Source organism: Schistocerca americana, chromosome 2, assembly GCF_021461395.2.
Source record: "Schistocerca americana isolate TAMUIC-IGC-003095 chromosome 2, iqSchAmer2.1, whole genome shotgun sequence".
NCBI classification, from domain to species: domain Eukaryota; kingdom Metazoa; phylum Arthropoda; class Insecta; order Orthoptera; family Acrididae; genus Schistocerca; species Schistocerca americana.
In genome coordinates this window covers 426,631,636-426,646,364 of record NC_060120.1, presented here as the reverse complement: position 1 = coordinate 426,646,364, position 14,729 = coordinate 426,631,636, and the positions used below count along the sequence as shown (strand labels likewise).

The 14,729-nt window shown below is 36.3% G+C and overlaps 1 protein-coding gene across 1 annotated transcript in view; it reads left to right on the top strand.

The window, feature by feature from the left end:
• The window catches only part of LOC124594067 (Down syndrome cell adhesion molecule-like protein Dscam2), a 198,161-nt gene that overhangs the window by 26,562 nt on the left and 156,870 nt on the right, over positions 1 to 14,729 (top strand). The window contains exon 6 of the mRNA XM_047132417.1: positions 4,150 to 4,318. Coding sequence (XP_046988373.1) covers positions 4,150 to 4,318 — 169 coding nt within the window. The remainder of the gene's footprint in view (positions 1 to 4,149; positions 4,319 to 14,729) is intronic.

Below are 14,729 nucleotides of genomic sequence, written 5' to 3'. Positions count from 1 at the left end.
CTTTACTGTATGGTTAAATGATGGTATCGTCCTCTTGGGTAAAATATTCTAGAGGTAAAATAGTCCCCCATTCAGATCTCTGGGCGGGGACTACTCAAGAGGATGTCGTTATCAGGAGAAAGAAAACTGGCGTTCTACAGATCGGAGCGTGGAATGTCAGATCCCTTAATCGGACAGATAGGTCAGAAAATTTAAAAAAGGAAATTGATAGGTTAAAGTTAAATATAGTGGGGATTAGTGAAGTTTGGTGGCAGGAGGAACAAGACTTCTGGTCAGGTGAATACAGGGTAATAAATACAAAATCAAATAGGGGCAATGCAGGAGTAGGTTTAATAATGAATAAAAAAATAGGAGAGTGGGTATGCTACTACAAACAGCATAGTGAACACATTATTGTGGCCAAGACAGACACGAAGCCCATGCCTACTACAAGTTTATATGCCAAACTAGCTCTGCAGATGATGAAGAAATTGATGAAATATATGATAAGATAAAAGGAATTATTCAGGTACTGAAGCGAAACGAAAATTTAATAGTCATGGGTGACTGGAGTTCGAGAGTAGGAAAAGGGAGAGAAGGAAACATAGTAGGTGAATATGGATTGGGGGTAAGAAATGAAAGAGGAAGCCGTCTGGTAGAATTTTGCACAGAGCATAACTTAATCATAGCTAACACTTGATTCAAGAATCATAAAAGAAGGCTGTATACATGGAAGAATCCTGGAGATACTAGAAGGTATCAGATAGATTATATAATGGTAAGACAGAGATTTAGGAACCAGGTTTTAAATTGTAAGACATTTCCAGGGGCAGATGAGGACTCTGACCACAATCTATGGGTTATGAACTGTAGATTAAAACTGAAGAAACTGAAAAAAGGTGGGAATTTAAGGAGATGGGACCTGGATAAACTGACTAAACCAAAGGTTGTACAGAGTTTCAGGGAGAGCATGAGGGAACAATTGACAGGAATGGTGGAAAGAAATACAGTAGAAGAAGAATGGGTAGCTCTGAGGGATGAAGTAGAGAAGGCAGCAGAGGATCAAGTAGGTAAAAAGACTAAGGCTAGGGTAACAGAGGCCTTGGGTAACAGAAGAAATATTGAATTTAATTTATGAAATGAGAAAATAGAAAAAACGCAGGAAATGAAGCAGGCAAAACGGAATACAAATGTCTCAAAAATGAGATTGACAGGAAGTGCAAAATGGCTAAGCAGGGATGGCTAGAGGACAAATGTAAGGATGTAGAGGCTTATCTCACTAGGGGTAAGATAGATACTGCCTACAGGAAAATTAAAGAGACCTTTAGAGAAAAGAGAGCCACTTGTATGAATATCAAGAGCTCAGATGGAAACCCAGTTCTAAGCAAAGAAGTGAAAGCAGAAAGGTGGAAGGAGTATATAGAGGGTCTACGCACAGGCGATGTACTTGGCGACAATATTATGGAAATGGCAGAGGATGTAGATGAAGATGAAATGGGAGATACGATACTGCGTGAAGAGTTTGACAGAGCACCGAAAGACCTGAGTCAAAACAAGGCCCCGGGAGTAGACAACATTCCATTGGAACTACTGACGGCCTTGGGAGAGCCAGTCCTGACAAAACTCTACCTGGAACAGCAGTTGAACGGAATGGACAGTGTCTTGAAAGGAGGATATAAGATGAACATCAACAAAAACAAAATGAGGATACTGGAATGTAGTCGAACTAAATCAGGTGATGCTGCCGGAATTAGATTAAGAAATGAGACACTTAAAGTAGTAAAGGAGTTTTGCTATTTGGGAAGCAAAATAACTGATGATGGTCGAAGTAGAGAGGATATAAAATGTAGACTGGCTATGGCAAGGAAAGCATTTCTGAAGAAGAGAAATTTGTTAACATCGAGTATAGATTTAAGTGTCAGGAAGTCGTTTCTGAAAGAACTTGTATGGAGTGTAGTCATGCATACATGACTACACTCCATGCATACATGACTACATACATACATGACTACACTCCATACAAATTCTTTCAGAAAGAGTTTGGACAAGAAGAGAATAGAAGCTTTTGAAATGTGGTGCTACAGAAGAATGCTGAAGATTAGATGGGTAGATCACATAACTAATGAGGAGGTATTGAACAGAACTGGGGAGAAGAGGAGCTTGTGGCACAACTTGACAAGAAGAAGGGACCGGTTGGTAGAACATGTTCTGAGGCATTGAGGAATCACAAATTTAGCATTGGTGGGCAGCGTGGAGGGTAAAAATCATAGAGGAAGACCAAGAGATGAATACACTAAGCACATTCATAAGGATGTAGGTTGCAGTAAGTACTGGGAGATGACGAAGCTTGCACAGGATAGAGTAGCATGGGGAGCTGCATCAAACCAGTCTCAGGACTAAAGACCACAACAACAACAAGAAGTTTGTACAACAGTGTTCATCAAAAAAGATCCAATTTGCGGCAGACATGAGACTGATTCTTCCACCACAACAATGCACTTGCACACCCAGCCCTCTCTGTTAGACACATTTTGGCTAAAAATAGCCTGGTTCTGCTGCCCCATGCACCTCACTCTTCTGCCCTGACTCAGTGTGACTTTTTCTTATTTTTACACATGAAAAGGGACATGAAAGGACACCGATTTGACAACATTGAAGAAGTTAAGAAAAACAGTAGGAGCAGCAGTGGGACAAATGTGTTAATTGTAATGGAGAGTATATTGAAAGGGTAAGGTTGTTTTGTAAGCAATTTTAAAACACATAGCTTTCCAAAAAATAATTCTGCTTTTTTTTCCAGTACCCCTTCATATCCATAACTTTCTTCCAGATGCCATTTCTTTAAATTTTTCTGTTATGTATTTCTGTGCTTCTTCAAAATCAACGATTTCTGAGATATTGCTTCAGAAAGTTGCCAGTGGGTTACAGTTCTGAATCACAGAGATTGGTTAAAAAGAATTATTTATTCATATTGTTGTTGAAGAGAATTTCTGTTCCCCTGCATGAATTTAATTTCAAATAAATATTACTCATACAAGTATCCAGTATTTTTATCATTTCTTTAGTATCAGTAAACCACTGATTCTTTAAAGAATCAAACCCCCATATATAAAACAGCTTCAAACATCTGATTAATTTACAAATGAATTAACGTGTCATATAACAAAGAAGGAAAAAAGTTAGAAGGTCTGTTGGAAGTCATTAAGTGCTCTCATTGTGAAACACTGGATGAATATAGTTTAGGTAATTTGCAGCCCATTACAAGCGAAAGCAAGCTTTTCATACATCTCAATTGTTCAAAAAGATTTCGGGCTTGCAGCTGGCCATTGTAAACTTTATTGCACGATATTTCGGCTGGGCAACTGCCAGCCATCTTCAGGTGAGCTGAACGAGGATTCATCTCAATGTTTATGATGTGTCTCCTGAACTATGTGCCATATAATTATATAAGCGTGCAGGAACATTCAGTGATATAAGTAGATATTGTCTGCAAAGTGTGTTGTGGACAGACTTAGTAATAAAGAAATAATTAACTAAAAAGTCATGCCTTATGTTGAAGTTTTACTGCACGCCATTTTAAGCAGAGGCTAGTTTTCCACATATTTTCACATCTGATACATTATATCCACTGAAATACATATTGTACAATGATATAATTTTGTTGGTACATTCAATAGTATACAAGGATACTGTCTGCAAACTGTATTCTGATATGAATAGTGTAAGTAGTAAGCAGTAACGAATGAAAATGCCATGTTTGATTTGAAGTTGTACTGCAAGAACAGCAAAAATGTTGTATGTGATAAACTTTTTTCCTTTCATCGTTTATGAGGGGTGTCTGGAAGAGAAAGTTTTGTAAAGGTTTAAAATTATGTTTGAAGTTTGTTGGAAGTCTCTAAGGGCTCTCATTCTCAAACACTGGTTGAATAAGGTCCAAGAATTTGTGCACAGTCAGTTACACTGCCTCAAGATAAACACAAAATTTCTAACTGTAATACTTGTCTTAGTGTGTTAAACTTTTAACATAAGATCATACCCCTTAATGAGTAGATTATGACAGCAGTTTAAATGTTTGCTAGTACCACTATCACTCAATGTTTTACACAAAAAATGTTAAGATCTTGGTATTTGTCAGTAAGTCATTTTAGTAAATGAATGTTCTTTGCATGTCAGTTCCACCTAGCTGGAAAGTTGAACCAAGTGACACTGAAGCAGTACTTGGGAGCAGTCTTAGAGTTGACTGTGCAGCTGATGGATCACCTGTTCCTCAAATTACATGGAGGAAGCAGTCACTAGTTGGAGAACATCCTCTCCAGGAACTACCCAAAACAGAAAATTACAGGTGACACCAGAATTGTTTAATAGTTTAGACACATAGCTTAAAAATGAAAGATGACTGGCAAAGATTCATTTCAATGTTCCCAACAGACTCATGGACTCATGCCTATACCTACACAGTTTGGCTTACTATTTGTCACTTGTTTACTTTGATGTACTCCTTCTTTTTGATTCTGTTCACATAAGTTAATAATACTACTACCGCAGATTTATCAGACATGAAAGTTGATGAATATCCTGATTTGCTTATAAAAAAATAAGAAAGATACCTAAAAAGGAAATATTAGTCATCCAAGGTCTACATCTACATCTAAATCTTCAACATTACTCTGCAATTCACAATTAGTGCCTGGCAGAGGGTTCGTCAAACCACCATAAAGATATTTCTCAATGGTTCCATTCTCGGACAGGGGGGGGGAAGAACACCACTTACATATTTCTGTATGAGCTCTGATTTCTCTTATTTTATTATTATGATCATTTCTCTCTGTCAATGATGTATTTCATTTGTGGTAGGCAAAAAAAAAAAAATGTCCTGATCCCATTTTGCACAGAAGCACACTCTATGAGAAAAGTTTTCATCAAACTTATCGAAAATGGTCACTGCACATGCCATCTGTAAAATTATCATACAAAGCAAATACATTAGCAAAATGCAACTAGGATAACGAAAGGTTGAAAATTCCCATGGCTGTCAACTGGGTTCCTGGAAAGAACTAGAATGATGAAAAATTGCTATGGAAACATTTTTTAGGTTTGATAAACTGGACATAATTAGATCTGAAAAGTGCAGCTATGGAGATGATGAAAATAAACACTGAAAAATCCTTTAATACCCTTAATGTAAAGAATGCTGCACAAGCTAGAAACAGATGCACACCAGAGCCTGGAGTGGGAGAGCAACATGCTTGTCAGCAGGGCTGTTCATACAGGCTGTGCTCCAGCTTCATGAAGCACTACCATGCATCTGTTCCTAACTTGTGCAGCATCCTTTACCTGTGGCAATGAGTAAGGTAATTAAAAGATTTTTTTTTGTATTTATTTTCACAGTTGCCTTACCTACTCTATTCAAATCTAATTATTTCCAGTTTATCAAACCTTAAAAACTTTTTTTGCTGCAATTTGGTCCTTTCCATGAACCCAGTTGAGAGGCATGGGAATTTTCAACTTTTTGATACCCCAACTGCATTTTGATGATGTATTCATATTGTGTGATCATTTTACGAAGAAACATAGAAAGTTCATTGCTACAAAATACAGTGCAGTTGCTTATATTATAAGACACAGTATCTCATCAGTATTTGTAATAAAATTGACCAGCATCAAAAGTTAAATAAAAAGCAGCCCATGTAGGTAATAGAATACGCAAATTAGAAATAGTTAGGTGGAATCAACACTATAAAATACTATACTGAAAAGGAAATATTGAGCAAGAGAACATTTGTATGGAATCAGACATGGAACCTGATACGCTATTTAGTGAAACTGAAACTGCCCCCAAGCATTTGAAAACCAAGAAATCTCCAGGTACAGATGCTAAGGACAGAGGAAGATATACATGCTTTGCATTTAATGTGTAAGTAAATGGCCTTAACACTGGACTACACATGTTCCAATTCCTCGCCACAAAAAAAGTTAGGGACTCTTCCAATTATAGGGCTATAGCGTTAATATTGCTTGCTAGAAAAGACCTCCTGCACATAATCGGTCAATACCTACAAAAATTCCTGGAACCTCAGTTTTCTACAGAACAAGCGCATTTTGTGGCAGGTAAAGGTGCTGGAGAGGCGATCTTGAATTTGAGGCAGACAACTGAAAAAGTCCTGAGTTCTGTGTCCCTGCCTTCATTTGTTTGCTGCATTGTAAAAAGGCCTTTGATTGTGTCATGTGGGACAAGTTATGGCATGTAATCAATAACTTTGGGGTTCCAGAACACCTACTATCATTAAATAAACGTTTTTATAACAGCAACACTGCTACCATAATGGTGGATGGTGAATAATCAGAAGTTTTCCATTTGACAAATTGAGTGAGACAAGCTTATATACTGTAATCTCACTCCGCAACAACTATACAGAGTATGTCATTAGGCGAGCACTGGATGGCTGGGATGGTGGAATTTTATTTGGCAGTAGGAAAATCACTCTGTGCTTGCAGATGATACTAGTTCTCATTGCAGTAAGTGAAGGAGAGCTTAGAGATCTGTTCTAGAGGGTAAAAACTATTAGCTTAAGTTTTGGTCTAGTGATAAGCATGAAAAAAAAACAACAGACTAATGGTTATTAACCACCAAAGTTTAGATAAAATTCAACTTACAGGATTCTTAAGGGATCTAAAGGCAGTAAATTTTTATCTATAATCCCTGATCAGTGACACAGGGAAGCTTGACAAAGAAATAAAACAAAGAATCATCCTTGGCTGAGCTGCAGTGGTGTAAGATCTGGCAGAACCATGCAATATCCAAAACAACAGAGATGCACTTGGTGAAATTATTTGTGTTTATTGTGTTCTTGTATTGCTGCGAGACCAGGCTAATGAAAGCTAGTGATAAGAACTGAATTGTTGTCTTCAGGATGTGGTATTGGCAGATGATGTTACGTGTACCACGGACAGAAAGAAGAACGAATTCTTCTATTACAAAAGAACTTAGCATCTCAAGAAGTTTATCTTCCCATGTCAGTCAAAGATACCACCATTTCCCTGGACACACTTTGAAAAGAGAAGGAGATAAATTAAAAAACACTATCTTGCAAGGCAAAATCTAGGGCAGAAGACTATGAGGAAGAACAGCAAGTAGATGGTTGGATCAAACAAAGATTACCAGCCTACCTCTTCAGATTATATTAAGAAGAGTTGAAGATAACTGTGGATGGACTTACCTAGTCAAACATTCAGTTACTTAAAAATTAATGAAGAAATGAGATCATGAGTCTCGGCAATGAGTTAACTTGTTAATGGTGATTATGCATTACAAACAACCACTAACAAGAGCAAATAATTCAAATGTAGAACAAGACAATTTGCAGAGTGAAAACAGTAGCAATTTTAACACAAAGATAGTATTAGCAATCATTACGTTACAAGATAAAAACTTTTAAATGAATGATAAGTTTCACCATTTCTACTTTACAGTATCATAAAAATTGCATACACAGTTATAAGCATAGTCCATATGAATTCAGGCAGGCTAGGAAGAAGTCTTACCTTCATAGTCTGGGATGTTATTGACTTAACCATATGTTAAAATGAAGAACTAAGTAAGGAACACATACTTTTTTTTTTCTCCAAAAAAAAATTCTCCTCTGAGGTACAGCCCTCCAAAGATGACGCTGCGCATACCACTCTGAAGATGCAAATTTTGGAAAAAATTTTAAGATGCTGTATATTTGGAACAGCTCTAAATATTTTGTTGGTTTTTTTTTAATTGGAAGATAGTTGTTTTATGATTACAAAGAAATCCTCAAAAACCTATCAAAGTTATTTTACTATAGCATTCTGAACTTTTTTTTATAATTTATGGAACACGATTTTTTTTGAAAATGCAAATCCATAAAATATTAATTTTTTTCTGTTGATCGGTACCATATAGTTCCACATTCCCTGAAAAGGAGAGCTTCCACTTTTAGGTTGAACAGGTTTTATATACAACTGAAATTTTTGCCATATATAAAACCTGATTTATTACCACATTATCACATAACAGGCTCATAGAAATCAAAACCTTGTCTTATTTAACTAATTTTAGTTCTGAAAGATGAGTAAGAGACTCATTTTTCAAGCATTCTAAATGGTTCCAGAATGTATGTGAAAGGTGCAAAGACTTAAAGGTGTCAATTTATACAACTTCTGTGCACTCTGTTTTATACTGAAATTAGCCAGTCAATGAACTAAAATTGTGTTCCACTCCTTCAATAACTTCCTTTGATATAGAGTGATGCCTTCCTGTTGGACCAATAGGAAATGGAGCACTTACAATCTTCAAAACATTGTGAATTGGAAGTGAGCACTGATGGCGTTCTTGCTGTCCTTCAGCTGGAAACCTACCGTATTTACTCGAATCTAAGCCACACTCGAATCTAAGCCGCACCTGAAAAATGAGACTCGAAATAAAGGAAAAAAAAAATTCCCGAATCTAAGCTGCACCTGAAATTTGAGACTCGAAATTCAAGGGGAGAGAAAAGTTTTAGGCCGCACCTCCAAATCGAAACAAAGTTGGTCCATTGTAATATGAGACACAATTTAGGTCGAATGAAAGACGATACAGCTACAGTAGTTTGGTTCGAGTCGTAATCTTAGTAGTTAAGCTTTACCAGGAAGCCATTGCTATGCGTCAGGCGCTCCGTCCGTATTTATACGGATACCCTTCCTTTTTCATGTGCTTCGTCTGGTTTGAATCGATTGCTTATTTTGCTTTGATCTGATAAGTGCCATTTTCTTTGTTATAGGTGTTTGCGTCACTCTAAGCTGAAAATGCATTACTGTACTGCATCATGCATTGTTTGTCGCATTCTGATAGTGCGTGTTTACGGCGTGTTGCCGCTCGCGGCATGGCTTGCTGCTATTTGATGTTACTAACACTGCTGCTTTCTTTGATAATGATTAACAAGAACCAAATAATAGACTGCGTATGATAGAACATGTTCTGAATGAGAGTTAGGCGCAAATTTTTCTCCGTTTGAAAATCTGCTACGTCTTCCAGGCCAAGTGTCTGTAAAGACAGTCCATCCTATCCAGGGCAGTCAGCACATTCTTGAAACAAACAAGTCTCTAGCATTATGTCACAGACTACTAATGACTTCACATGCCCACCCAATGTATCATATGTCACATACTCCAGCAAGTTCTTTGAAGTTACTTCAGAAAGTTCAAAATTCGTGCAGTATACCCATAAACAGACATCTCTAGGTAGGTGTGGAACTGCCCACTTAGGTCATAGTGCATAAAATTTTGATCATCCAATATTTGAAGTTGTACAGTTGCTCTTATAAATTGTTTCTTTAATACTGTGAGGCATATACCTCTTCACTTTCACAAATTTTTGACCTTCAACTGTTACAGTTATAGTGTCTTTTTTGTTAGCACTCTAGCAAGAAGTGTCTGCTTTATCTTCTAGATAGAATGAATGCACTATTTGAACTTGAGCTGCTCTACAGGATGACCATAATAGGGATCTGGTCTTCCAAACATGTCCTTTTACAGACCTCATATTTCTAGATTTGTCTACCATGTACTTCGATACTGATGGAATGTGGTTCAAAATTGTTTTCTATGAAACTGCCTCTGGATTAATAGTTAAAATGTGCACCTTTTGGATGCACAATATTCAACAGCTGAACTGATATTTGTGAAAAATTCCTGGCAAGGGGTGCAAGAGTACTTTGGTTCATTTTCTTCTGAAGATGGAATTTCTACTTTGAGGAGTGTGGTCAGTTTCGCTGTAGTGTATTCATCCATAGCTTTAGTAATTTCTCTGCACTTTCTTGATGCATAGAGCTTATGACTCTACTTCACTGACCACTAACACCTACCTCTGTAGTTGACAGATTCAGGGTATTTAATTCTTCATCTATTGCAAAATCTGCATCATCTGCACCATGTTAGGCTTAACCTAGTTCAGATGCTATCATTGTTGTTGTTCTGTTAAAACATTTAGGACACAAAAAGTCGTCACTGGAAAAATCTTCACTCTGGTTAAACAGAGTCTTCAAATGAGAACACTTATTCCCAACATGAAGGAAGTCTGTTTTTTGTTTGTCTTATATATCACTCTTTTATGGGTATGCAAATAGTCAGCACACTTCATCTTCCTGTGGCTCCAATCAGAAGACATTTCAAACAGTCCTTTTCATAAAACACACTGCAACTGCATCAACTGGCAAATTCCTCACAAAAACATAGAACTCACTGGATGGTCTCAGATTTCTTACAAGCCTTTTCAGTAAACAAATTAGCACTGAACAATTACAATACAGAAACCTGCAGTGGCAACCATGTCAAAGAAACTGACAAGAAACTACAACATAGTGTAAGAAATAACTGCAACAAAGAAAGTAATAAGAAATAACTGCATTGAAAACAATAGGAATAAACACTGTAACAAAGAAATTAGTAAGAAACAACTTCAGTGAAGACATACATTACCCTTGAAAGTTAAAAAAATGATTTTTTAAATTAAAACCAGACCAGCTTAAAAGTGGAAGCTCACCTTTACAGAGAATGTAGTACCACATGGTACTAATCAACAGAAAAAAATCTAACTTTAGTGGATTGGGATTTAAAAAAAAAAAAAAAATTCTCTAAATTATAAAAAAATTCAACTTTGACAGATATGTCCAAACAAAGGATACCACTGTAATCATAAAGCAATTATCTTCCAAATAAAAAAAGCTATAACAAAATATCTAGAACTGTTACAGACATACAGCATTTTTAAAAAAATTCTTAAATTCGCATCTTCAAAATGGTGTTTGCAGTGACATCAGGCCTGTATCTCAGGGCAGCAGTTTTTCTGGAGTAAACAAAAAATACATGTTTCTTACTTACTCCAGAATATTAACATATGCTAAATTCAATAACATCCAAGACTATGAAGGTATCCCCCCCCCCTACTTGAAATGATACAGATTATGCCTATAGAGAATTATTATCATAAGTGATACAGTATTGTATTTACAGTTATTCACAGTGATTGCGATTAACAGAACTTTCATTTCTAGTATTATTTCATCAATTCAATAATCAATTAGTGACCTTATCTTTTAATTATACATTGAGAGGAATTTATGTGAAAGATGTGTAGTTACTTCTTGAAGAGCTCACATACAACCACAATTCATGGTCAAGCAAGTACTGCTTCATGTTGCATTTGAACATATATTTGTTAACTCTGTTGATATTACAGCATAGTGCATTCAAGGCCCTTTTTATAAGAGCATATTTGACTTCATTTCACAAAATGTTTTAATGAATTGATTTTATTCTGTGCTGGGTTCTTTATGACACAACATGTTAGGGAATAAATACACTGAAATGTTGTGGTCATTATTCCTAGCTGTAACTCTTTAAGTTTTTCTCATGTGATGATGGGGACTTGGAATTTACCAAAATATTGTGTCCAGCTTTGTCATTAAAAGTGGGGGTAAAACTGTTAAGGACCCACTTCAGATTGGCAACATATTTAATGAACATTTCACAAATAGAGCCATAAATTTAATTAAAACTAAATGCAATTCCAATAGCAAGGCAAAAATCCCCATGAATGACATGACGATGTTCCTTTATCCAGTAACTGAACCAGAGGTACTAAATGCTATAAATAAGTTAAAAAATAAAATGTCATGTGGGTGTGATGGGATTCCTGACAAAGTCATTAAGCAAAGTGCAAGAAACATAGCCTCACATCTCACTGAAATTATAAATGAATCTTTTCAGACAGAGGTGTTTCCATCAAAACTTAAAATGTCAACTATAAAGCCACTTTACAAGAACGGTGATAAATATGATGTTAGTAACTTTAGGCCTTTATCAATGTAGTCAGGTTAATGTATCAGAGACTATACAAATTTCTTATCAAGAATAGAATATTGGTTAATGCGCAAAATGGATTCTGTAAAAATAAATCAACTGAAACAGCTATCTTCAATTTTTTGCAACTTGTTCTAAATTCCATAAATAGAAAGGAATTAAATTGTGGATTGTTTTTAGACTTATCAAAGGCCTTTGATGTCATCGACCATAAGTTACTGCTTACGAAGTTATATGCCTATGGGATACGTGGAGTTGCCCACAAATGGTTTGAATCATATCTGTCAGACAGGTATCAGAAGGTGGAGATAAGCCATGCAGATAGGACATATTCATCAAGATTCGAGAGAGTTTTGTATGAAGTACCCCAGGGATCTGTATTAGGGCCATTACTGTTTTTAATGTTTATCAATGACCTACCAAGTCAACTATCTGAAGCAGAGGCAGTACTGTTTGCTGACGATACAAGTTTGTTTGTTAAAGCAAATAGTGAAGCTGACTTACAGGAAAAAGTCACATTAGCAACAGACGAAGCAGACAGATGGTTTAATGAAAACAGACTCATTGTGAATGCCAAAAAACAATGTGGATCAACTTCAGACATATTACAAATAAAATAATAACTAACCTTACAGTAGAACTGGGCAGGTGTAAGACTGAACAAGCATCATACACTAAATTCTTGGGAGTATGATTTGATGAACACTTAAGATGGGAAAAGCATGTAGTATCATTGAACAAAAAATTAAGTCAAACATGTTATATACTTAGAATGCTTAAAAGCTCATGTAATATTAAAACAGTGTTATGTGTTTATTTCTCATTCATGCACAGTTTATTACGATACGGTGTGCAGTTTTGGGGGAACATCAGTCTAACAAAACATTCATTTAGACTACAAAAAAAGGCAGCCAGAATAATAAAAGGTATAGGACATAGAGACTCTTGTAGGCATGCTTTCAAAGAATTAAAAATCATGACACTACCATCCTTGTACATACACGAAAGCATATGTTTCTTAAAAGAAAATGAGGAATTTTCTACATTAAACAGAGAATTTCACAACTACGAAACAAGGAATAGGAATGATTTCCACAGAGAAATTCATAAAACAGCTATGTATCACAAATGTCTACTATACCAACCCAAAATCCTCTACAGTGCACTCCCCAAAGAACTAAATATAATACCAAAACTGCACATATTTAAAAGAATTAAAAAACTTGTTATTGAGCAATAGTTTTTACAGTATTGAAGAGTTTATGAACCGTTGACAATAAAAGTGCAGTTAATATTTCCCTGACATAATAAATATGTGTAATTGCTCTCATTTAAATACTTCTGTTTCTATGAAAGTGTGAAACAGTGTTAATCTAAGAATGGAAATAATCTTTGATGTGAGAATCACTAGCTTTTTTTTTTTTTTTTTTTTTTTTTTTTGTACGTTGTTATCCGACTTGTATATTTTTATGTTAATGTTCTTATAGTTCTATTAAAATTGTAATGTCTAAGTGACAAGTAAATTCAATTATAAATTTTCATGTACATGTATTTTAAATTGTAATGTTTATTGACAAGTCCTATGTCATTTTGATGATGTACTACAAGGACAATAATAAACTGAATTGAATTGAATTGAATTGGGCACTGACTTCTGGACATAGATTTACTACCAACAATCACATTAGCAGAAACTGAAGTCATGTCACATACCACTCTACAGGAGAGATACACTGAGGTCACAAAAGTCATGGAATACCTCCTAATATCAGGTCAAACCTTCTTTCACCCAGTGTAGTGCAGCAGCTCAATGTGGAATGGACCCACAGGAAAGTCCCCTACAGAAATATTGAGCCACATCACCTCCATAGCTGTAAATAATTGCAAAAGTGTTGCCAGTGCAGGATTTTGTGCATGAACTAACCTCTTGATTATATTCTATAAATGTTCAATGGAATTTATGTCAAGTGATCTGGATGGCCCAATCATTCGCTCGAACTGTCCACAATGTTCGTCGAATCAATCATGAACAGTTATGGCCTGGTGACACAGCACATTGTCAACCATAAAAAGTGCATCATTGAATGGCTGCAATTGGTCACCAAGTAGCTGAACATAAGCATTTCCAGTCAATCATTGGTTCACCTCGACATTCATGTAAACGTAGGTCACACCATTACGGAGCCACCACCAACATGCACAGTGTTGTCAACTTTGGTTCATGGCTTCATGAAGCCTAAGCCACACTTGAAACATACCATCAGTTCTCACCAACTGAAGCCAGGATTCATCTGATGAGGTCGTGGTTTTCCAGTCATCTAGGGTCCAACAGATAAGGTCACGAGCCCAAGAGAGGTGCTGCAGGTGATATCATGCTGTTAGCAAAGGTACTCACGTCAATCACCTGCTGCCATAGCCCATTAAAGCCAAATTTAACTGCACTGTCCTAATGGATATGTTTGTCACACATGCCACGTTGAGTACTGCAGTTATTTCATACAATGTTGCTTGTTTGTTAGCACTGACAACTCTACGCCAACACCACTACTGTAGGTTGTTAAGTGAAGACCATCAGCCACTGTACAGTCTTTAGTGAGAGGTAATTACTGAAATTTGGTATTCTCAGATCACTCTTTGAATACTGAATTGCCTAACGATTTCTGAAATAGAAAGTGTCACACATCCAGCTCCAGCTACCATTCCACGTTCAAAGTCTGTTGATTCCTGTCGTGCGGCCATGATCATGTCAGAAACCTTTCCACATGAATCACCTGAGTACAAATGACAGCTACACCAATGCACTGCTCTTTTATACCTTGTATACATGATACTACCTCCATCTGTATATGCACATACCATTATCCCACGACTTTCGTCATCTCAGTATATAT